The sequence below is a fragment of the Marmota flaviventris genome, chromosome 4 (genome assembly GCF_047511675.1).
Source record: "Marmota flaviventris isolate mMarFla1 chromosome 4, mMarFla1.hap1, whole genome shotgun sequence".
In the NCBI taxonomy this organism is placed as follows: Eukaryota; Metazoa; Chordata; class Mammalia; order Rodentia; family Sciuridae; genus Marmota; species Marmota flaviventris.
In genome coordinates, this window is record NC_092501.1 from 165,199,509 (window position 1) to 165,224,865 (window position 25,357).

At 47.0% G+C, this 25,357-nt stretch overlaps 1 protein-coding gene across 3 annotated transcripts in view; it reads right to left on the minus strand.

Moving 5' to 3' along the window:
* The window catches only part of Ankrd10 (ankyrin repeat domain 10), a 30,171-nt gene extending 18,725 nt beyond the window's left edge, over positions 1 to 11,446 (minus strand). The window contains exons 1-3 of one of the 3 annotated variants that reach the window (XM_027938799.2): positions 11,106 to 11,446; positions 7,961 to 8,113; positions 4,124 to 4,215 (exon numbers count right to left, since the gene is read on the minus strand). In XM_027938799.2, the coding sequence (XP_027794600.1) occupies positions 4,124 to 4,215; positions 7,961 to 8,113; positions 11,106 to 11,315 (455 nt within the window). In that variant the 5' untranslated portion in view covers positions 11,316 to 11,446. Of the gene's footprint in view, positions 1 to 4,123; positions 4,216 to 7,960; positions 8,114 to 10,494; positions 10,690 to 10,709; positions 10,878 to 11,105 lie in introns of those variants that run through there. The other 2 variants (XM_071611647.1, XM_027938800.2) reach the window with 2 other exon arrangements.
* Positions 11,447 to 25,357: the final 13,911 nt, after the last annotated feature.

The window sequence follows — 25,357 nt, forward strand, 5'->3', positions numbered from 1 at the left end:
ACGTGAACGCACTACCTGTAAAAGCAATGGTTTAAAACAATCAAAATTCTAAACTAAACTGGTCAATAACTTGGGAACACTGTCAGACCACATCTGTTCCTGCCTGGCAGGGAACCTGTATTAGGACCTTCAGAAGGGACATCCCCACCCGCAGCACTGCAGAGAAGGGATGAGCAGGAGATAGCGAGTTAGACAGATAAGCTGTCGTGCAACCAGGAGGGGCAAGGTCTAGGACGTGAGGGCAACTAGAGCTCAGGCATCTGAAGACTGTCTCAGCCATAATTCTAACAAATGTCTTAACTAGACTATTATCCTGAAGGACAAACAAGCAGCAAATGAACTAAAAAACAGAGATTTTAAAAATGATGGCTAATAATGTGAAACTAAGTTCATTTCTACTAAAGACAAAAGATGCAAGTGAATTTCTGACACTAATATTAAGTGCCCTCATCAGACATATTTGTCTTGGTGAAAATTTTGCCTCTAGGCTGGGCTTCAAGGTAAGCAAATAAAGGTGGGTCATTAATGGCCACTGATTTTGAACCATAGTAAGCCAATTCCATTTTAATTAAGAATTTCTAAAAGTTTAGCAGCATTTCTTTTCCTATAGCATTAAAAAACCATCTGTTGGCATCTCATTTTAGGCTTCTGTTATTTCAGACAACTGTGCCTATTTTCTAAATTAGGCAAGAATGAACGCTCTACAGTGAATCACTCTACTTATTATCTCAGGTTAGAGCTTTCTCCAGTTACCTGGAGATCACAGTGAGGTGCCTCCCAAGTTCAAAGTAATTAGGTTGACAAAATGTAGCTCAATTGATCTAGATGCTACAGACTAAATGGCCTCGAAGGAAATTCTCTTCTAGGAAGGCTGTGAGCCTGCAGCTGGGCACCAGCCTTCTCCACACAGTGTGGGATTAAAAGAGACCTGCAAATACGTCTGAGGCTCAAGTAGTTCTAGTGTCCTTCACGTCCAGCTAAACCCCCTTCACTCCATGTTAATATCTAGAAGCCATGTTAATATTTAGAAGACATGGAAACATTCTCCTTTCCCTCTCAAGAAAACAAAATAGTAGCCAAAATTCTGAAAGTGAACCTGCTATTTACAGCATTAGTGTAAGGCCTTCTTATCAGCAGAAAGCAAAGCTTTAAGTCTTTCTCCAAAAATCACACTGACTCAACCTGTCTTATCCCAAGGAAAAATTAGTTGGCAGCTGTGTTAGTACACGCCCTTCTTCTAATCAAAAAGACCAAGTGTGAAGCTGAGGCAACACTGTTACAGTGAACCTCCCACTCCCCAGCAAGAAAGACTGAGGGTGATCACGATTTAACTCTCAGACCCAGATTTAGGCCTTTTACAGTATACAAACATGGAGTCTAGTGACAGAACTGAGACTTGACCCTGTGTGCTTCAATTTTTAGATGTAAATAACAGTAAATATTAATGACTATCGCTTAAGCCCCCAAAAGAAGCTCATATGGAAAAGATAACTTGGCACCAAAACTCAAGTTTTAAATTAAGAGAAGAAAACAAAAGTCTGTTAACATACTCACGTGTGGTGCTAGAAAATTTAACACGATGCACAGGAGCTGAAATGCCTTATCTTAGAGTTGCAACCTACATTAACAAGTCAGTTAACAAACCACTCCAGCCAGACACTTGGCACATTGCCCTCAGCAGCTACCAGTGACCCAAAGAGCATTTAGATTTCGGTCACTTCAGTGAAGCAGATACAGTAAAGTGGGGTAGAAACTGAACAAAATTATTCATTTAAAAATTCTGGTATGAGGAAGCTTTTAATCTATTCATAGAAAGAAAAATGTACACTATCTCCTAAATATTATGAAATGTAAAAGAAAGAATTAACAATCTACCCATTTTAAACTGGAAAAAAAGTTAATCCTTTGCCTCTGTTCTTTAATTAAAAAAAAAAAAGGTATTATCTGCTAGGATTTCACTTGACCATCTGAGTGGTATCACAGAGAACAAATAAAGTGGACCTAAACGCCATTATTTAAGGATTTAACTGTTCTATGTTGCTATGACTAGACTAAATGGGGTGAACTATAAAAATGTGCAGAACAGAAAAAGAAGCAATTTTTAATTTGGCTCACTGGCAAAACTGACATTTTATTTAGATGTTAAAACTAAATAACCACATATACTTATAGCAATAAATAATGATTACTTATGTTCTATTTCTAGGCCAAAGACTAAGAATTTTAAGAATCACTTTTGGCTAGTAGCTCAGGCTAAATATTTCTTCTAAAAAAATCTGAAAGCCCAGTCCAGGGAAGTCACCACAGTGCAGGGTCTTGAGGGGGTGGCTCTTATACTGAGATGGGAAAGACTGGCACACGAGGCCATGCTCAGCCACACCTGGTAGAAAAGAGACACTTGAGGGTCCTGTAACCAAGGACAAAATTGTAAATAAAAGATGCTCATTTTTAAAAAGACACCTACTTAAAAAAAAAGAAAGAAAGAAAAAAAAGGACATAATGATAGATACTGATTGGCTTGAAGGATTAAGCTGTCCATCCATTAAAATGAATAAAATTAACATTGTGTAATAAAATGCTTAGGACCGATTAGAGTATTGTTTGGAAAAAATAAGTCATTAATTAAAAAAAAAATCAACTCCTAATTATCCATTATTTCAATAAATATTAACTAAGCAACTTAATTATGTTATATGACTCTGTATTTCATAATCAAAGCTTCTGTTTTAAAAAAAATTTGGATTTTTGATCTAAGCACAACTATAAAACTTCGTCTATAACTTTAAAACAAGTCATTGAGAATCATCAATGTTTTAAAATTGTGTAATATACATTAACATTATCAATTACTTTTAGATCATCTTAAGTCACGACTACATATTAACTTATAAGGGTCCCCTGCAATGTAGCAGTTATTAAAGGCCATATTTACAACATTGATTTGCCACATGAAGTAAAGGATTCAAGCCAAACTAATGGCAAATCTTGCCAACGCTTAATGAAACAGAAGCTAAGTCACTGAGACTGCTGACAGCCTCCAGCATAGAAACATGCCTTAAGTGAATCTGTATGGCTTTGCCGCCCAGGGTTTCTGTTCAGAACCTACTAGAATACAGAGTCAAAACAATGGAAACCAAAGGGTTAAACTTTTGTGGGTTTACTTCTCCCGAAGTCTAAATATTCACATTTCCAATTAGAATAAAGTGGTTTCTATTTCTATGAATCATTCATAACACTTGAGGTAAAACAAAAAAGCTGGTATCAATTATCTGGTCATTACAACTCTATAGCTTACACTCAAGATTTAAGGGTGAAAAACTGGATCCATTGTTAATGCTGTGAACTGTAGAAGAAAAATTTTATAAAATAAATCTTTAAGAGAAAGTTAAGACAAACGAATTTAATACCTAAATAAATGTATAATGCCATGGCTAGCTAATGATTTGCAAACAAGATCACATTTCTAAATTAATATACTTAAAGACTATTCTGTCAGATGATAAATGAGCTAGCTGATATAAACGGGGCAACAACAAGGAATTCTACAACAATGCCACCGGTATCAAAGGCTCCCAGCAAGCAAGTCTGAAGTCTTTAATTACTTAAGTTCTACTTTACAGAGAGTCATAAGTTAAGTCACACTAGGCTAATGACTGAGACTGTCCACAGCCTTCAGCACAGATGGTCCTCACATCTGCTAAGAGGAGGAATTCAAAATGTAGAAAAGCCCCTTGTCTTCAAAAGCCAAAGAGGCCTGCAAGGATATTCTAGCTCAATCCATGCTCTGGCAAAGAAAAGCGAAGACCTGCCACAGAGACACATCTAGTTAGTGGCGAAGTCAACAATGTCAACTTTGAAATCCACTCACTTGACTGATCCTTCTGTCCCTAATACATTCTCTCATGACAAGAATTTGGAGCCATCATGGAACTAAGCTCCTACTGATAATCAGTGGTCAACTCAGACTACAATCTTGCTAACACCAACTGATCTAAAAAACAAAACTGTGTGACTAATTTTAAAAATAAAGATTTTAGGGCTTTTGCTTGCTCTACATGCTGTGGTTTGAATATAAACACCTTGACTACTTCTCTAGCTTGGGAGGATAATTGAAGGCACTTACTCAGTATGAGCTCCGTTCGCCACCAGGGCACTGATGCACTCGAGGCTCCCGGAGCGGGCTGCCTTGTGAATGGGAGTTTCCCCCTCACAGTCCTGAAACACACAACACCCATTCTCAGATCCAACAACACCCTCCACATTTTAAAGCAGAACAATTAGCAAAAGCCAGAGGTCTTCTCATCCATCTGTGACACAAACGAGCTGAGCATTGCATAATTTGAAGCATAATACAAAGGAACATCTAGGTGAAGAGAAGACAAAGACTAGAGAAGGGGTGGTGTTCTCCAAAGCATTTAGCTAAAGGTCAATATCCCAAAATCCTGGGGTCTCTTTAGCAGGGACAGCATGAATGCTCTCAATCGGGATTCACAAATGTTTTAATCCTGGCACCAATGTGTACACATAAACCCCCAATAATTATCCTATGACAAGTTGAAATAGCACATATTATTAGCTAACTTACAGTCCAGCCTACCCATGTTCCTCTACCTATCTACCCTGAATTTTTTCTTGATTTGGAACCATATTTAGAAAAGATGGTTTGAGGTCAAAGGCTCAGGCAAAGACAGAAGGAGACCACCCCAAGGGTCAACACAGCAGGCTCTGCAGTCTAAACAGACTTCTGTTTTAGCAAAGAAGACACAAAGGGGAACAGAGCAGAAGTAAGCAGACTCAGGGAAAACACCCTGGACTCTAACACAGTCAACCAGAAAGGATGGACTCTTTCATACCTGTCCATAGACTATCAGGCAAGTAACAAGTAAACAGTAAATGTAATCAAGACCCAAGCAGTCATCACTTCTGTTAGAAAAATTTAGAATTTTTTTTTTTTTTTTCTGTCCAGGGAATCCTGAGGGTGAAGCACCCAGAGTTCTTGGATAAATCCACTTCACTGTCACTGGAGCTACCACTGCCATACTTGCCTACAGCCTCACTGAGATCGAGCCAGTGAGCAACTGGGCATGGTGTGCAGCATTGGGAAAAGCGGCTCCTCCATAAACCCAGTGGCCACCTGAGCTCCTTCTCAATGCACAATGACTCATGAGGAGGACAGTAAGGTGTAGGCCACCCAAGTAAAACAAACATGGCACATTATTTTGCAGAAAACGGAATACGAGAGACTCAAGGGGCAGAGTGGAGGGAAGAGTGTGTACATATATTTCAATCAGGGTCCAAAAGGCTGTGAACAGAATATAAAGAAATCTAACACCCCAAACAACAACAAAAAATTTCTATTTTTGAAAAAAGAAAACCAGCAAACCATGTGACTATTCAAAAAAGTGAACTCTTCCAAAGAGGAGGGGAAGGGAGAGAAGTGGTACATAATAAAGCAAATAAAAACTAGATAAAGGCCAGGCGCAGTGGCACATGCCTGTAATCCCAGCAGCTTAGGAGGCTGAAGTAGGAGGATGTGAATTCAAAGCCAGCCTCAGCAATGGCAAGGTGCTAAGCAACTCATTGAGACCCTGTCTCAAGTACAAAATAGGGTTGGGGGATGTGGCTCAGTGGTCAACTGCCCCTGAGTTCAATCCCTGGTATCGCCCTCCCCCCAAAAAACCCCCTGGGTAAAAATACTGACAAGAAAACTACAAGCAAGATGAAAAACCTGAGTTTGCTACACTATTTCAAAAAGATGATAGAATATTATCAGACATTAAGGAAGACACTGAAAAGCAGAACTATCCAGCCCCTGGTTTGTTACACAAGAAGAGTCTTGGCGGGCACAGCAGACACTGCTTATGACATCTGCAGTCAAGAGAGAGGATACCAAGAGCAAAAGGCCACGTGAAGGGTGTCTGAGTCTCTAGTTCAGACCAATCACATCTCAAAAACACCTAAGTTTGCAATGTGAGTCTAGAACCATGGCAAACTGTGAGAAGAGGGAGATGTGCCAGGAATTCCAAGGGCAGCAGGGCACCTTGATTTTAACAAAGGGAACCTTTGACTTCTGATCTAGATATTAGAAATCAGAGCTGGCTTTCAAATACTGAGCAAAGCTAGTCAAGATGAGCACTAAAAATGGAGCACATGAAAGCTAGCTTCACTTCCTCTTGGGGAAGCCCAACACAGGCCTGCAGGCAGCACACCAGCTTTCTACCATTTCTCAGCTCACCTGACAGATGACCCAGGAAATCTGTATAAAGCATGAGGAAAACGAATGTCAAACTGTTGGCAGCTTACATACCAAAAGGTTAACAGAAGTGGTATGCCAGGCTCAAAAACTTAAAACACAAATGTCAGATAAAAACTATACAAGATAAGCCAGAGGTACACTGGGAGCTGCCAGAGGGCTACTGTGACCTTAGGACAGCAGAATGCCCATTACAAGAGAGGCCAAGTCCAGCCCCCATGGATTAAGAGCAAGACCATGCCTGAGATTTAGACCACAGCTCTTTACCTTGAAAGATGAAAACCTGTGGCCCTCTAAGAGATTCTAGGGTGCCCAACAATGCCCGTGGGCACTCTGGGTGGATATGAGGACCTGGGGGCTTCTGATCAGGCAAGTATTTCAACAGCGGAAGCTGCTAGGAGAGAGGATCAGGTAGTCTTGTGCTGGGAAGCAGAGCACAGAAGAGGTGCTGCCCGGAGGCACCTGAATGATGTTGCAGGCGCAAGAGCATACCCTCAGCCCACACCCTTTATTAGTTCACTACAGGGAGCTGCTGTGAGACACTAGCTGAAAAGGGAGCTTCTAGATTCAAAAACCAATACTAGGCAAATTCCTTAGACCTCTCTAAGTGACTTGTCCCAGGCCATAGTGCCCTTTCTAACTGCAGAGAGGGAGTCCAGGGTGCAGGTTCTGAGGCAAATGGGCAGCTGTGCTGATGCCCAGCACGGGAGGGTACATGGGAGATAATTCACAAGCAGAAGAGTAGAGCAGCAGCAGCAGCAGCAGCAACACATAAAGGCACGTCTGAGTGCAGAGGAGAGGGAGGTAGTGTGGAAAGAATACAGGTGTGCCTGCCCAAGGCTAGCTCAATGATAAGAACAAGCCTACCACCCAGGACCTCTCCTCCATAGGGTCTTTCCTACAAGTCTCTCACAGAGAACAAACTGCCCAATTATACCCTGCACTCTTTTCCCACTTATCCATGTTTCCAACCTGGCCGAAATACCTATCCTCAACTGCTACAGTTAAGGTGGGTAGCTGCGCCATCTTCAGGAAGGGAACTACAACCACTTTATAACTGCCGTGATCAAGGAAGGTATCTTAGGAAAGACAAAGAAAAGCAAGAGGGAGGAAATAAAAGGATTTTATTTATTTTAAAATTAAAATAATAGGATTTTAATTATTTGGTGAAAAGATGCTGAAAACACCAGTAAAAATGTGGGCGCATGCACACTTCAGTCTGTGCACATTTCTTAGGATTATTTTATTGGTGCACATTTAAACACAAAGGGCTGGAATCACTTATTCTTCCCACTCAGTAAATGACAGCGACTTTTCGAAAAGTCATCATCCCAAATGTGTGTCTGAAGCTGACCTAGGCCACTCCTTTTGCTAGCATGGATGTGTTTTTAGTAACTGTGTAGTGAAGCGGAAGCAGCTGGAGCCAGGAAACCTGAGCTGGAGGCCAGAGCCATCAATTACCAGTTGTGACCTTGGGCAAATCAACCCTAATGGCAGTAGATGATCTGGTGAGTCATAATAGGCAAAAGCACTCTATGAACAGTATGCAAACTTCTGGAAAGGGTCTATTATCCATAATAACTGAAGGAACACTCCAGTCTACCCTCAGGTAAACACTTCAAACTCATTAATTAAGGCCTCACTTTGAAACAATACCCTGGGAGTAATTATAACTGGGAAAGCAGAGTCAATCCCCTACATTCTTACCGGTTTGTTAATGTTGGCCCCTGCTTGGATCAGCCAGACTAGGCACTGAGGATGTCCTCCAAAAGCGGCAATGTGAGCTGGAGTCTGGGCATAGCGTGTAGTGGACACATTCAGGGTGGCTCCAGCTCTCACCAACTGCATTAAGCACTCCAACTTCGCACACAGCAGGAAGGGATATAAAAACAGGCAAACATGTCGGTATAACATAAAATACCACACAAATAATATAATTTCCACACTGGGGACAAATGGCATTTTTGCTACCCATTTTTTTTGGAGAGAACAAATTAATTCCTTCCTAACACCATGCAAATTTAAAAAGGTATTTAGAAGACATTTTCCTCATCCTTTAAAAAAAAGCTGATGGAAAGAATGCAAAATATTAAACATGCACAAATATTTTGATTTTCCTACAATAGAAAAATCCAAAATCAGAAAAGATCAGTGTGCATTACTCCAAAACTTCTATTAAGACTTGTACATATACAATTTTGAATAATAAGTCATAGTGACTGTAAGTTACAAAAACATACGTAGCTATTTCCACAGGGAATGCGCAACTGTACTGCACACCCCCAGCCCCCTTGTGGATTTTTTTTTTTTTTCCTGAGACACTCTAAGTTGTCCAGGCTGGCCTTGAACTTGCAATCCTCCTGGCTCAGCTTCAGGATAGCTGGGATTTCAGGGGTGTGCAACCTTTATTTTCAGTCTTTAAAATCTGTGTATGCAAAGAAAAGTATGCAAAAAAGGCAACACAGCTGAGCTCTATACCCAATAGGCAGCTAACTTGAAGACCAGCAAGTTAAAACAAGGATTTGTAGCTAAGCCTGAATACTATGCTGGCCTCTGGCTAAAGAGTACATTACATTCAACAAATTTATCCAGAATCCACCGGGCACCCAGCATTTTTTCAACTGAATCACATGTTCTCCCACACTGTGGAGAAACCTATTTTCTACTCACGGACCACAAAAAAAGCTATCCTGGATGCACCCATTCCCTTGTTTAAAGAGGACCACCAGGACTCTGGTACTCCTTGTGATCACAATGACTTGGGAGGTGGAGGCAGGAAGACTGCAAGGCCAGTCTTAGTAACTTAGATCCAGTCTCCAAAAAAAAAATTAAGAAGATGGGATGGAGCTCAGTGCTAAAGCACCCCTGGATTCAATCCCCAGTACAATTACAGTAATGAGGACAGACCTCACAAGGAGAACAGATGTTCCATGACACCCAAGTTACACACCTGTGAGCTAAACTCTCAGAAATACAGACATTTAAAATGTGGTCTGTTTGAAATGAATGTAAAACTGGGAGTGAAGGCAGATTGAACACTGCCTTTATTACCAAGTGAAAAATGAAAAGTATCAACTAGCAATAAGATGAATAGGTGTCAAACCCAATAAAATGGAAGTGGTTAATCTTTAACATTAGTTGAGAGTTCACTGGACCTAAGCCTGTTAAAAACTGGGTTTGAAATTCTGGAAAGTTTTGCTAAATATGGTATCTTGTAAAAAGCAAGGTATAATTAGATATTTTTAATGTTTAGTACTCTGGGAACAAATAAGCCTCACACGGTAACTTGTGTGCCATGGGCATGATCTAAGGATATATGCCTGAAACTGTTAAAAAGAGTGCAACCACTGATAAAGCGTGGAGAAGCTTTGAGTCTAGGCCTAACTTCTGCCCTAGGAGCTGCTTCTCACAGGTGGGAACCCGGGCACCAGACTAGATTTTCCAAGATCCCTACCTTACCTAAAACCCATAAAGTATGGGCCTCTGGTACAACGATAGTCTCCAAAGCAAACATACCACTTCCTCTGTAGAGATAAGACCTTTTAAAAATAATTTCGGTCGTTTTTAAAAATTGTGGTAAAACACATATAGCATAAAATTTAATATTTTAAGGGATTAGGACTATTTTTCGTCCTCAAATATAACTGGGACCGCCTTGGGTTGGTAAATAAGTACTCCAAGTGACCATTTGCATGAAGCAAAAGTGTAAGCATTCCAGACTCCACAGACTGTCGTAGTCATGTGCCATCCCAGGGTGGGTAGGATGGAATCATCAGAAAAGTATTTAAAAAAGAAAAAGATGGTTCTTGCCTGCAAGACCTACTCCCTAAAACAGGCAGGAAAAACAGCCAAAGTTTCCTAAAGCTTGGTATAAAAATATGCCCTAGCAAGAGCCCTCTGGAGAGAGGCCTGTTAACTGGGAGTGCCCAACAAGGCTGGGTGGCTCTTCCCAGCTCCAGTCTGAGATCAGACGCCACCCCAGGAGATGAAATGGGTGGCGCCAAGAACTGCTAGGTCTCAGGTCTCCTTCAGACGCCTGGCCTCAGCCCGGGCACGGGCCTCCCCCACATCTTCTAGCCCAGGCACCCGTGCCTCTCCTGCAGGGTGCCCCCCACCTCCACATGTGCTCCTTCACCTCTCAGCCCCGGCACCGCGCCCCCCCCACCCCCGACCCTCCCCAGAGCCCGGGCACCGCCCCCCAGTCCGGACCCTCGCCTCCGAGGGCACTCGGAGACGCTCACGACTCAGGCTGAGACTCGTCTCTGAGGAACAGCACGACTGCACAGCGAGGGATTGAGCCGCTCCCTCTAAATTTTTAAGGGCCACTGTCTCTCCAGAGAGGCGACGCTCAGCAGACTCTCCCGACAGCCGCCGCCGACTGTCCCCAGCGACCGGCGTCCGGCCCTCCGGAACGCGCCGCACGGCTCCGCTAAGCACGCACACGCGGCCTCCGCACCACCGCAGCGCAGTCCGGCCATTCCCTCCAAAAGCAGTCCCCCGACGAAGCTCCCCGACGAAGAGACTGCGCGGCGGACCCCACCATCGCATTTGCCAGGGCCCGGCCCGCCTCGGGAGCTTGGGGGTTTGAAACCCGGCCAGCCGGACTAGCCGCCGCACATGCGCCCTGGGCCCTCGAGGTGCCCACCCCGCTTCCGCCCGGCGCTCCCGGCACGCCCCGCGGCCCCCAGGAGGCCACCCCGCGCGCCGCCGCACATGCGCCCTTAGCCCCTAGGGGCGCAGGCCTGCCGACCCCGCTTCCGCCCCGCGCTCCCAGCACGCCCCGCGCCCCCGCCCTCTCCAAGCCCCCACGGGAAAGCAGCGGAAAATGGCGCCTTAAAGCGCCCGTGCCCACCTTGCCGAAGTGCGCGGCCCAGTGCACGGGCGTCCAGCCGTAGAAGGAGTCCTCGGCGGCCAAATGAGCGCGCGTCGTCTGCTGCAGCAGCGAGCACAGCGCGGCCAGGTCTCCGTCGCGGCAGGCGCGGTGCAGCGGGAAGCGAAGTGACAGCAGCTCTTCGCTGGAGAAGCCCGCCTCCACGCCCGCGCCTGCTCCCGCCGCCGCCATGGTCCGTCGCTAGAGAGCGCGGGGCTGGCGAGCGAGAGGACGCTTCGGTGAGAGCCCGCGAAGCCGCCGCGGAGCACAAAGGATTAAGAGCAGCGCCGCAGCCTCGTCCTACCGGCTGCGGAGCTGAGCGCGAACTGAAGGCAGGCGGGGCCTGCGGCGGGGCGGGGCCTGCCGCGGCGGAGACTGGGGCTGACACCTGGGACTACGGGGCGGGGCGGGGCGGGGCGGGGCGGGGCCTGCGCCTGGGGGCGGGGCCTCCCCGCGCCGCGCGACCGCGGGCGGCTGCCGGGCTCCAGAGCGGCTTGGCGGCGCCGGGCCGCGGCAGCGCCTCCTGAGGCCACGCCGGTTCCGGGGTTCGCGTCCGTGCGCCCGGCCAGGCAGTGCTCCCGCGGCGTCGGAGCTCTTCCCGTCGGTGCTCTGGGGCGCCTGCGGAGAGGTTCTCGAGGTGGATGGTGGACCCCAGGCGGTAGCGCCTCGCTCCGCCTCGCCGGGAATGCCTCCTGGACCGAGCGCCGGCTCCAGGTCCGTTTCCCTCCCGCAGACGCCACAGATGTGTGCGGCATGAATAGGGGCTGCGGGGCCTGAGTTAAACGTCTCTTGCCCCATAGTCTATCAGGTGAGGCCAGAAAGAGTATTTTAATAGTTTAAGCAATACTTTAAGGGTGGAAATACCTGTAAACTCAGCTCTGTTCACTCTACCATTCATTTTTCTTTGCAAATGACTAATTATAGTAATTCTTTAATATCTCTCCTCTCACAATGATTTCCTCTCTCCTTAAGTGCCCCATTTTCCAAAAGGACATAAGCCTACCTTCCCATTTGTAATAATGAGAGGGAGGGACTGCTCTTCTTTACCCTACATTCGGGGAATGGGGTGAGTCTGAGACTGAAAAACAGGAATTTGCCGAAGGACAAGCTACTTTGCCTGTGGCAGAGCTAGAAATCAGACCCAGGCCTAGTTTCCAACACACCACTAGGTTTTGCTCTTTTAACCTTTGATTTATTTTGCATAGACAATATTAAAGCCTGACCAGTCAAACATGTTTTAATGATAGGATAGTTTTTCAATTAAGATTGCTTTCTGTTTTCTTCTGACTCTACATATTTATATAGCCGAACTGAAATAAGCCTACATATATATGATGGTGGATCCTCAAGAGCTCCCTTTTGGGGATCATGGATACCTTGTATCCAGTCAGTACTGTCAGATACTAATGTTCCAGTTGGTGGTTCCCCCAAGTTTTACCCAAATCTTATGATTATTACTGTTCAACTCCAGGACTGCAGATGCCCCAAGGGTATTATTTGCCAATCCCAAAAAAGAACTTAGAGGACTCAACAGAGAGGTTTTGGACTGTGTTACTTGCTTTTCCAGCCTGTGTACGGTGGAAGCCAGCTGGTTCCCACAAACAGGGGAGTGGACAGGACAGGTCAGTTGCTGCACAGGTGAATTCCCTTCTTCAATTTGTGAGTACCCTCCTTCACAACAGGGTCACTGTTTAGATCCTCTCCAAAGGACTGGAGACAAAGGAAGTGACCAGTTCCCCTCTCCATTTCCTTCAGTATTGTGTTCTTTTCAGACCTTTTTATCACACCGGAAGCTTTCCTAAGCACTGATTAGTGTTTACCCCAAAATTAGAAATCATAGATTTGTCTTAGAATTCTTGTTTCGAAAAAGCAAGAAAAAAAAAAAGTAAAGCAGATTATAACCATATCCTTTGTCTAATTTGACGAAGCAACCAGAAATAAGCAAACAGGTGTTTGAAGAAAGACTCCTGATGCACAATAGAAGACAATACTTAACATTCAATATGTTAAAAAAAAAAAAAAAAAACAACCTTCCCCCTTTAGAATTGGAATTGTATTTTTCCATAAAGGATTGCATCTGTGAAGGCTCACTCTGTGAGGCACAGCTCACAGCTCTGGTGTACAGCCCAAAGTCAGGTGCCTCCTGTGAGGGTGGCACAGCATGGAAAGAGTGTGTGGCAGAGCACCTGCTGCCATGTGCCAGGAGGCAGAAAGACAGAGACTGGGGTCCACAGTTCCCTCGAGGGCACGCCCCCAGTTCCCTAAGGACTTCCTACTAGCCTTCACCCTCCTAGGGGGCCACCCTGGGGACCAAGCATTCCACACAGGGGCTTTGGAATGTATCCCATAGCAGGTAACTGACAAGAAAGGAGAAGGCAGCAGGCTGTGGGTGGAGCAGGTGCCTAAAGGAGGGAAGTCGGTAAGGGAGGGCCTCTCCTTGGGTGAGGATGGGACAGGTGACTTCCTGACGCATGTGTGGCATGTGGGACTTTGAGCCACCATGCAGTCATTTGAAATGTTTCAACTAGAATGACATCAGTTCCCCCCATGTCATTGCCATAGGGAAGTCCCTAGCTGGTCATTGCTACTATTAAAATATGCCTCTGGATCCACTGGGAGGGGTGTGGACGCCTTCATGGAGCAAGCTCAAAAGTCCCCAGTTGCTATCCAGAGGCTCAGATGGGACTGCTCAGCTCTCCGGTAGAAGTTGCTGACCTGCCGCTAGCTGATCAGGTACCTAGTGCCATCAAAGGGATTCTCATCTTCCTGCAGGTACCACTCTTGTATTTGCTGCATAACAACACGCTGGAAACAAAACACTGGGCCTGCTGGGACTTTTCATGACCTGAGATAAAGGAATCTTAGCAGTCTCCTTCTAGAACAGAAATTGGGTGACATTAAAACAGCCCTTGCCTGTCATGACCTAACAGCATGTCCACTGAGCAAGTGTTTGCACTACAATGGTCTCTAGCAGGAACACACATGCTTGATTGTCTTCTAGAACCTTCTACCACCCTTCTGGGTCCTTTCAAACTCTAGAGTAATCTCAGAGTGGCTGTTGGGCATTTAGGGAAGCAGTCAGAAATGGGACAGAGGCCAAAGAAAACAGCCCTGCCTCCTCCGCATGGAGGGAGGCCCAGGGGGTCACTGCCAGGTCAGTTTCTCATTATGCCAGCCTTTTTTTCCATTCTGTTTCAGAGGGCTGGGTCCATATATTTGGAGAGAATGTGCAGGCCTTCTCTGCTGGAGGGAGTTTTGTGGCCTCTCTGGCTTAGTTCCCACCTTTATTTAAGGAAGATGATAATTATCTTCTCCTGGTAAAAGAGTCAATGTCAAGGTCAGATGTGTTGAGAGCCACAGTTTAGTCGGAATGAGCCTGGCATTTTGCTAGAGGGAATGGTTGAAAGATGACCCTGCTCCAGGAATAGGGCGGCTGGGATTAGGGTGGATCCTGCTGCTGAGTGGAGGGAGTGTGTTCCCGGGAAGTGTGTGTAGAGTGCTGGTGAGAGTTCGGGAATAAAGAGTTGCTGTTTGAACCTACAAGGCTGTGTGGTGGCTCGGTTATTTATGCCCAGCCAGACTGCGGCACAGATGAGGAAAGGCTTGCAGGCATGAAAGGGATTTTTAGATTGTAAACATGAAGGTTACTAATAACTATCCAGAGTACCTTTATTAATTTATACTCCCACTGGTGATATATAGAAACCTCAGTTACCAATTCTTTTCTGCCATTAGGTATTACTTTAGATAGTTTTTTGTTTTTCTCAAAGTCATATCCTCCAGGGGTTTGGTTGTCAGGATTCGGCAACACTTGGGGTGTGAGGCAGCTACCGAGCATGTCCCTGGTGCCCACTCAGTTCCTCTTGCCCTGCTTCTTGTTCCAGTGTCACTGGGATGTAGTCCCTGCTGGGTGCAGCTGGTGCTGCAGCCTTCTGACCTCTGCTCCCCTGCTGGGAGCCATTAGCCAAGTAGGTATGACAATTTCCTTGCCAGCGTACCCCATGTTGCTTAGTGGAAGGACTCGTGGAAATAGGACATTTTGCAGTGACATTGCAGTTAGGTGACCTTGCTCAAGGACCAGGGCGGATCCGGGATTAGGGTGTTCCCGGTTTAGGATAATCGGGTTTAGGGCGTTCCAGGTTTAAGATTATTCCTGCTGGGAATAGGGCGTATCCTGCTGCCTGAGTTCCCCTTGAGTTCTCACGGGATTCAGACAGTATTTTTTGGGAGACAGAAGCCCAGTGGAGGTGGATTTGGGCAGAGAACATGGATTTCCCCAGAACGTGATTGTAGAGTGCCGGTGTGAGTTCGGGAATAAAGAGTTGCTGTTTGAATCTACAAGGCTGTGTGGTGGCTCGTGATTGTGTGCCCAGCCAGACTGCGGCATTTGTGCCCAGCCAGACTGCGGCACTCCCCAGCCCCCTCATCCACAGTGTGGAACAGCCCTTTCCTCTTAATTCTCCAGAGTACAGTAGGGAGCAACCTATAACTTTGATCAACACTTACTTGAGGTTTGAGTACACTGGCAAGGACAGGCTGCTCTACAGAGAAAAGCTAGGAGAGCACAGTGTTCAATCCCAAGGGCGTGGCAGTCCAAGGTCCAGTCCACTGGGCAGCCCACACACAACTGCTCCAAGCAGGCCCAGAGCAGTGAGCAAGAAAAGAGGTGAAATTAAGACTCTACCTCACACCCACTGAAAAATCTGTTCCTCATGGATTACACTTAAATAAGAAAGCAAGATGGCAAACAGTTGAGGAGAAAACAGCGAACATGTTATGACAGCAAAGGATTTCCTAACACAGAAAACACAGCCATTAAAGGAAAAAAAAAAAGCATATTTTACTGTAATTAAAAACTTCATTTTGACAAAAGTTACCAGAAAGTGAGAGACAAGCTACTGAACTAAGGAGAATTGTTTGCAAGTCACTTTAACAAGTAAAGGATTTGTATTCTTTATATATAAATATATAAAGAATACAAATATATAAAGAGAAAAAGATGGATAGCAGAAGAAATGCTCCAAGGTTATTGATAGGCAGTTCACTGGAAGGAAGCTCAAATGTCCAATAGGGAGGATGCTCGTTCCCCTGTAATTGCTCCTGCCCTACTGAGTGCTCTCACCCACAACAGTTCTATGCCTCAAAATAACCACAACCCTCCTTTGCCACTCATTCTCCTCTGTCACTGCCCATCTCTCTGCTTCCTTCATAGTCCAGCCTTGGAGAACCGGGCATGGTCCTTGCTTTCTGTCCTTCCCCAGCCCCTTCCTGCTTGCCCTCAGCCACCAGCATTCCCAGAGAATAGCTCCAGTCAAATTCATTGCAGACCTTTAAGTCTGCTTAACTGGACAGTCACAGTTTGTCTCGCAGGACTATGCAACAGGTTGACCACTAGCTCTTGATTTGTCTTCTGTGACAGGCAAGCCCTCTCATTTGACCTCTGAAAAGCTCAAGGACCATATGGTTGAGACCTAGACATGTGGTTGTTTTCTGGATTTTCTTCCTATGCAATGCCATGTAATCCCACACCTCAGACTCTGTATGTTGATGATCCTCAATTGATGTCTCTAGCCCTGGAACCCTGTCCCCTCCAGCCCCGGACTGGTAAAGCCCAAGGGTGAGCTAGGATCTCCAGTATCTCCATTTGGATCTCTTAGAGGCAGCTTCACTTGTGCCCCAGCAAAATTCTTGAGTAAGCCGAGCTGCACCTGTCACTCATCCCACACATACATAGTGTTCTCCAGCTCTGTAACTGACACCAGTGTCTGTCTGTCCTGTGGCTAGAGTCAAGCCCCAGGATCGACACTTTCTCCCACACACAGTCCAGCTGCAGGCCCTGCTGGCTCTGGCTCCAAGCACTTCCCTGCTTTTCTGTTCTTTCCCTGCTGATCCATCTCCCGTAAAACAGATGCAGTAGCCACTTCACTGCTACTGGCAGATGGGGGACCTTTGCAAAATGAAGGTCTAATAATAGCACCAGCGTACAACCTTGGAGGCAGGTCACTGACCCCTTATATCTGTTCTTTCTGGCCTGGCCACATTGATTAAAACTTCTTCCTGCCCCTTACTGCTGCTCATCTGTTTGATTGGCAGATTGGGATGTGTAGCCAAGGTGGGTCTCTTTGGCCCCCTTGAGCGTAGGTCCCACATGCCACAGATAATCTCATATTCACAGCAGGTGCTCAAAATTTGTTAGCTGAATGATTTGATGAATAAAGTAAAACTCAGTGTATAGTGAAGTTGCATCTTTAGGAATTGAAGTACCAATTTTAACACTTTGCTGCTTTCCCCCAATGCAAACCACTTTTAAAGGTCTCTTTAAATTGCTTATGAAGGACAGCACAAGTCCTGCTGTCCTTCTCTTCATCTCGGGACTTTGCACCTGAACATAGCTCTTGAGACTAAAGAACTGGCTCTTAGATAAGTTACTGAGGGGTCTCTCACTTGTGCAGGGAGGCGGGGATATCCCCAGCGGTCTCTGCAGAGCTTCTGCCCAGGGTCTCTCAGCCCTCACAGCCAGGTGCTGCCTGGGATCACCTAACCAGGTGTCAGTGACAGTGTGGCAGGCCTTGCCCACTGCCACCCTGCCTGCACCCTGGAGGGTACTACTGCTGCTCCTGCTGGGACAAGCTTTGCCTGGCAACTGCACCCCCAGTGGCCACAGCCACACATTGCATGCGATCAGGAGCCCAATCTCAAGGCTGTTGATTTCTCTGGAGAGTCCTATGGCCCCTGGCGCTGGTCTCCCTGTCCTCATCCCATTAGACAAAAGCTGCTTCAGGTGGTGTTATTCTGCAGGCTAAGTTAGCTTTCCAGTTCCTTTTTGTTCATTTGTTTACAGACCCAAAACCCCATTACAGGAGTCTGAGGCAGGAGTTCAAAGCCAACCTCAGCAATGGCAAGGTGCTAAGCAACTCAGTGAGACCCTGTCTCTAAATAAAATACAAAGTAGGGCTGGGATGTGGCTCAGTAGTCGAGTGCCCCTGGCACACCCCCCCCCCCCAAAAAAAAAAAAACCCACATTATGTGTTTAAACCTGTTAATTTTATTTGGTGTCCTTAAAAGCACTTTTCCTGACATGGAATGGTTTTGATTCTGCTTCATCTTTGCCCAGGGTGGGGCGCTCAGCTCCTGGGGTCCTGTTCCTCAGGCCGGGCTTACTCTTTCTTGTGGTATATGGAAGTCAGCATGCTCTCACTCAGCCTTTGTTTGTTCTTGAGACTATACCCTATTAAGAAAGAGGAGACCTCCTTAAGAAGTTATTGGTGCTACACTGCTGGCTGCTGAATCCTGTGTGTCAGCCCCCCAGCTCTCTTGTGACAGTGGCGTTCACACCAATGATGGCCTGCTGACCTGTGGTGCTTGTGGGGGCAGGGAAGGCTTGGATGTCAGTGGCGCAGGCCAGCTCTCTCTGGGTTGTGCAGGTGTGGCCCTCACACAGGTACAGGCGAGCAGCAAGAGCTCCCTGAGTGCCAGGCTCTGTGAGCGCACCCTGCAAACACCATTCCCTCTCACCCCTTCAGCTCCAGACGTGGGGCTAGGATTGTCCCACTTGGAGGAGCCAGCTAAGGCAGTCACTTACTTGCCCAGTGTCTCCCTGGGGTCATATGACTTGTGGTTTGAACCTAGGTCAGACCGACTCCAAAGTCTGCTTCTTAGTCCTGACCCCACTTTCTCCTGTGCTGGGTCCATAAGAGAATGAGGAGCCAAGTGAGTGGATTTTTGTGCTGTTTCCCAGGAGGACACTTCGTGAAAGAAAGGGAAGAGCAAGAAGAGAGGTGTCCAGTGTAGGTGGCTTCAGCGGGAGCGGCCTGTGTGACGCTCTGAACATTTCCCCAGCTGATGCTCAGCGTGCATCAAACTTCAGGAGAGGAACCCCACCTGGCAGGGCTGACAGGGCATGAGGGGTGAGAGCAGGGTGTAGAATCAGATGAGACTGGCAACAAGTGGGAGGAGGTGGGCAGGATCCTGGGACTCCTGTGTGAGGACAGAGGCATAAGAGGCCCTGCCAGAAACAAGGGAGAGGACATCAGACAGGCAGGAGAGCCACATAGATGAGTCCCAGAGGGTGGGACCCTGGCGGGTTGGGCAGCAGCCTGCTCCCCTAGCCGGCTTGTTTGATGCCTGTCCTCTAGTCCCTTCCTCAAATGCATGGAGAGCTGGGAGCTCTGGGTGGGGTGGAGCTGCTCCCTGCTCCTTCCCCAGGGCAGCACACAGGAGGGTGAGCTCTGTGCCCTAGTGCACAGAACTGCCAGTGGGACTGTGGACATCCACTTCAGAGACTGGGAGGACAGGAGAGCTGTCTAATGAAGGACTGGCTTGGAGGGAGGCATAAGGGTGTTCTGGAAGGTCCCACAGAGAAGCATGGGGCCATGAGGGGTGTCATGGTCCTAGCCATGGGAAGTTCATGGCAGCTTCCTAGCAGTCAGGTCAAAGTAGAGCCATCTGAACACGGAGCAACAGAGAGGGGCTCCACCACATGAGCGGTGGGGAGCAGAGGAGACTCAGCTACAGGGGAGGCCTCCTGCCTCAAGTGAGAGGCAGACCCTGAGGTGGCCTAGGGACGGACCTTCCTTGGCCTGGACACTTTATGGCAGGCTGTGGCCTCCTGGTCTCAGTGTGAGGAGACTGGGCATGGGTGTGAGGGCAGCCTCGCAGGGTCAAGTATTCCTGGGAAAGGGGAACGAGCGCTGGTCCCTTTGGTTGACAAGAGAGTGACGTGTTCCTGAGGCAGAGCCCTGGGGAAGCTCCCATGGGTTTGGGAACTGGGCCACCCTGACCTCCACAAACAGTAACTTCCTGTGGTTGACCTGCCGTCTGGCCCCCTCAGTGACATGGCCGATGACCTTGTATTGGACTGTCCGTCAAAGGCCCAGGAGAAAACCCCACGGGGCTCCTGCCAGGGGCTCAACCCAGCTCCTGGAGCTCTAGAGAAGGGGTGGAGCTGGGGCACAGGCTCCATTTCCTTCTCTTCCTCAGGGAAAGGGGGCTCCAGGGCCAGCAGCCATCCTCCCCACCCACCGTCACTTCAGTTCCTGCTCCCTTTACCTATGATTCTTCGAAGACTGTCGACGATTTTCTCCAGAGCTGCAAGGCTTTTAATCTGATGAAGCGTTTCTTTCTCGTCTGTGGGGAAAAAAAAATAAGAACAATGATTAAGATTTAACAATTATGGTTGAATCCCAAACTCTTATTTCTCTTTTCACCTAGACCAGCTGACCTACACCTCAGACTGTAGCCTCCACCCTCCACTGCCCCCAAGTTCCTATGCCCAACCGCTACCATGTCCTTCCACTCTCCACCAACTCAGAGACTCGGGGAGGCCAGCTGGATTAGCCCCTGCTTCTCCTCTGTCCTTGTCACCAACCAGTGCACAGCAGGTCACTTCTGCATGCCTCTTTCCCTTGGTCTTCTGAGACCATGCCATGGGACATCCATTAGAATAGGACAGATAATCATTGAGAACCAAATATAAAAGACTACTAAAAAAAGTCAAATTGCAGGAAAAGGAGAGATGGCACTGTCGTTCCATCATGACTCTTTGTGGTGGAGAAACTTTCCTAGTGCAGGAAAAGACAAGGGGGTTCCCATGTTTCCGCTGCCGAGATGGCTGAGCTTCCCTAGTCAGTCATTCCTCGGAGCCCAACTGTGGCACTTCTTTGCCTCATAACTCCCGCGTGTGGCTCCCGAGGTCCCCGCTGTGGAGGCCACACTTCTGTGTGCCTGGGGAAGTCAGTGGTGGGACTCAGTTTGTCCTGAATAATGAGGACCAGGGATCCTGGGGCTGCTCTGCTTGTGGAGTAAATCCCAGCCAACAGTTGGGATCTGGCTTTGTGCAGGCATCTGAGTGTCCCCTGGAAGGAGGAGGAAAGGGATTCTGAGGGGCAGTCCAGCAAGAAGTGCTCTGACTGTGAGGATGGGAACAAAGGATTTGAATCTGCTCCAAATGGAGCCTAGTGCTCCTTGGGAATCGTGGATGGAGAGCAGGAAGAGGACACTTTCCTGCAGGGCTGATTCCTCAGGAGGCCAGGAAGGGAGCATTTTTCCTGAGGCAGAGCCCCGGGCAACTTCCAGGGTCTGGGAACTCGTCCGTCCGCCTTGACTTCCACAGACTGCAGCTTCCTGTGGTCACCTGCTGTCTGGGCCTTCAGGGCAGTTTTCTAGCGGGAGGACTCTGATGGAATTTCTGCCAGGGTCCCTGTCAATGTTTGCAGCCTACAGCACCCTAGCCACTGGGAAGGCAAAGGAACCCAAAATACGCGAAGAAGCAACAAAATTTGAATAACCATAGAGCTATTTTAAATTTGTCACCAGAAAGAAAACTTCTCAAATGGTAAAGCTCCAGGACCATGGTTTTACTGGTAAATTCTACCCAACACTTGAGGAAGAAGTTGAAACCAGTCTTACTAGAACTTTTCAGAAACAAAGAGGCACCCCCACTTCAACTCCGTAACCCACTGCCAATATATAGAGATATTACCATGAGGAACATATGGACCTGTACTCCTTGTGAATACAGATACAAAATCCTCAGTAATTATTTGAATATGAGTGCAAAAACCAGCAAATATTTGCAAATAAATAAAGTAAAAACCACTTAAGAATAATGCATCATAACTAAATAGTTCTTATCACAGGAATGAATGCAAGCTTGGTTTGGCATCCAAAAACCAATCCATGTAATCCACCATTTTAACACAACAAAGAAAAAGAATTAAATAAAATCATCAATATGTGCAGGAAAAAACATTTGACAAAATTCATTATAAAAACTCTCAAAATAAGGATAGTAGGAACTTTCTCAAACTAATAAAGTATGTCTATAGGAATCTTCCAGCAATGCCATGCTTAGTGGCAAAAGACAATTGCCACTAAAAGTGGGGATGCTCACTTACTGTGCTAAACTCCTGCTGGGGGTCCTGACCCATGCAATAAAGCAAGAAATAGAAACAAATGTCTTAGAAATCGGAAAGGAAGCAGCAAACTGTGGTATTTGCAGAGATAACGCTATGTAGCAAAGCCCTAGGAATCTGTGAAACTGCTTCAGCATTATTAGCATGGAGTCTTGGGCCTAAGACAACCCCCAGATCTTCTCCCCAGAAGGAGCCTTTTGATTCTCTGTCCCAAATAACAGTGGGTCTTGCCCATATTCTGGAAGAAGGAGCCTTGCTGCCTCTCTCAGGGCCTGGGGCTTTGCTCCTTCCCTTTTTCTAGACTTGGTGGTGTATCCCTGCATCCTGGACATACTGCTTCTCACCAGGTGCCATAGAAGAATTTGGATGGGATGGGGCTTCCTGCTGGGTCTCCAGCTAACGCCAGCCACTCCCTGCAGTGCTCATCCTAGGACAAGACTTTCTCTCCTCCCTTGCCTGCCTCTACTCTGTGGGACGCCTGGGACTGTATGCTCCACTGAGCCCCAGTTCCAGCTAGTCAAAGCGGGCATGTCAGCCTCTACTTGCCTTTCAGAAAAGCTGCCTCTCTTTTCTGTGTTCAACCAAAAATGAGCTAGTCCTTGTGTCCTGTCTCTCTGGGGACTCAGCCCACCTGGCGGCCTTTTGGCCTCCCTCAGCTCTAATGGCTGAAGAAGCTGTTATCTTACATTTTATCTTTCTGTTCTCAGGGGGACATAAGGACAAGAGGCACACAGGATGGGGATAGTGTTCTTCACAGCTCTCTATGTACTAACTGGAGACAGAAGTCCCACAGCAGACTTGCTCTAATCTTTCTGGATTGTCCCATTTCTGAATGTCTGCTGTTTTCATGTTCCCCATCTTGCTCACTCTTATGGGGCACTTGCCCCAAACTGTCTTTGTCAGGGCCTTGTCCAGGGGAAACCTTGAGAGGTGCTCCTCCACAGCAGCTTTGCTTTGGCTTCTGCCGTGTGTGTTGGCTGCACCCTTGCCAAGACCCACTTGACCAGAACACGCAGATGGGACCAAGTGGGACCTGGAGCCCCCACAAGCCTGCACTTACAAATTCTCAGTCAACATCAAATGATAATCAGCTAACTAGAAAAAAAATGTTTGCAACAAATATCCACAAATTTGAAGAATTGTTTAAAAATAAGATTTGTAAAAGTGAGAAAAAGATGCCGATAGAAAATTCACAGAAATATATAAAAATGGTTCATAAACCTAGGAGAAGATGCTCTAGTTCACTTATGCTTGGACAAATGTGAATTAAAACTCTGGAATACCATTTCTCACCTGTCAGTGACATAGGTGAGAGGGCTGAAAGGAACAGGTACCTCAGGCAGAGGGCTGAAAGGAACAGGTGCAGGGCTGAAAGGAACAGGTACCTCAGGCAGAGCACAAACTCCATGGCTCCCTGTGGGGCTACCTGTGGTCCCAACGTCCCAACACCACCTGCTTCTAGAAGTCCACCCTATCCATACACCTCCAATAGCATGGAAATACATGCACAGTCCTTCATGGCATTGTAATTGCAAGATGTTGGAAATTACCTAAATGCCCAGATGCAAGAGAGTGGTTGAATGAACTACCGTATATCCACAAGAGGAAACTGTGCAGCCATAAAAACAAATAATGAACATTTGTGCAATCTGCTACTATGTGGGAGAGCATTTAGAGCGGGTATTTCATGTAAGGAAGGATATAAGAAAGCACACACGGACCTGCTTGAGTGTGCACAAGAAATGTGGGAAGGATAAATCAGAAGGTAAAGGGACGGATTGCCTTCAGGATATGGGTGGGCACAGGAAGGAAGAGTGGGGGCTGGGAAAGTGTCATCACAACAGACTGAGGGGGCAGTGAGGTTCCAGGGATGTTACTATTAGTATCAGAACCACGGACATGTTTCACTCACTCCAAAATACATAAATAAAGTCACCAGGATGGAGGCAGGACCCAAAATGGAATAAAGTCCCAAATGGAATGTTAGATGTACATCCCATAACTCACTGAAGAGGGTGGGAAGGAAAAGAACCAACAAGGGAACGGTGGCAAGCGTATCTGACTGCACACTGTGCGCTGAAGGCTGAAAACACAATCATGGTCCTCTAGGTGGTAAGTCTGTTTGCACGGTGAACATAGTAGCAATTCTGAAACTAGGGCTGAGTGAATGGGTAACACGTTGTAGGTAATGAGAGCCAGGCTCCTTGCAGCTGAACTGACAGCAGACAGTGGGAAGCTAGAACGAGCTGAGGTGCAGTGGGAATCGGAGGTACCAAAGTAAACTCACAGTGCCCAGCACCTGCAAGGGGGATGTAGCCATAGCTAGATTTCTACACAGGAACATGTCTCCTCAATCTGTCCACTCGGAGGGCTTGGAGACAGAGGAGTTCCTGTGTAACAAGCACACCCAGAATCCAGCTCTTGGCTTCTCTCTGTCTTTTTCTTCCTCTTCCTCTTCTTTTTTGGTACTGGGGATTGAACCCAGGGTCTCACACATGCGAGACTAGCACTGTACCACGGAGCTACATTCCCAGTCCTCCTTTTAAATTGTTTTTATTTTGAGACAGGGTCTTGCTAAGTTGCTGAGGCTGGCCTTGAACTTGTGATCCTCCTGCCTCAGCCTCCCTGAGTGGCTAGGATCACAAGCATGCTCCACCATGCCCAGCTCTTGGTTTCTAACACCATCTTCTAATAATGGAGCCAGAGCCTGGAGTTGCTGTGGTGCCAGGAATGAGGCAGTGCCCAAAGAGGAGACCACGCACTGCAAGGACACAGGCAATCCCCACAGCAGGCCCTGGGACAATAGAGCAGGAAAAGAAGTGATATTCATGGCTCCACAGGCCACTGCATAAACTGAGTACCACAGGCTTACACCGAGAGACTCCTAACTGAGCCACAGACTCATAGGAGAGTGACAGCTCTCTCTACAGTTGAATGTCAATCCAATAAATGGAGAGAGAATGCTGGAAATAGAAAATCCCCTGTTGGCAAATACGGCAATCATGATTTTGCAGTCAGAAATCAATGGATGTGAAATTAGTGGGTGAAAACAGGATGAGAAATAGAAGATTTGCAGTCTGAAAGAATCTGCCCATAAGATACTAGTTATTTTCCAAGGAAAAAAGAAAATAACCTGATTGTGGAGAAGCCTGGCAGGTACCACTTTAAATAAGTGATCGAAGTTCACATCCCTGGCAATGGGATCTGTCCCCATCACGCCCCTCCTCCTGGGATGCCCAGGGAAGGCACAGTATCACTTTTGTACATTGCTGACAGAAATGCAAAATCCGGGTTAGGCAAGGGCACATTCAGACAGACCCA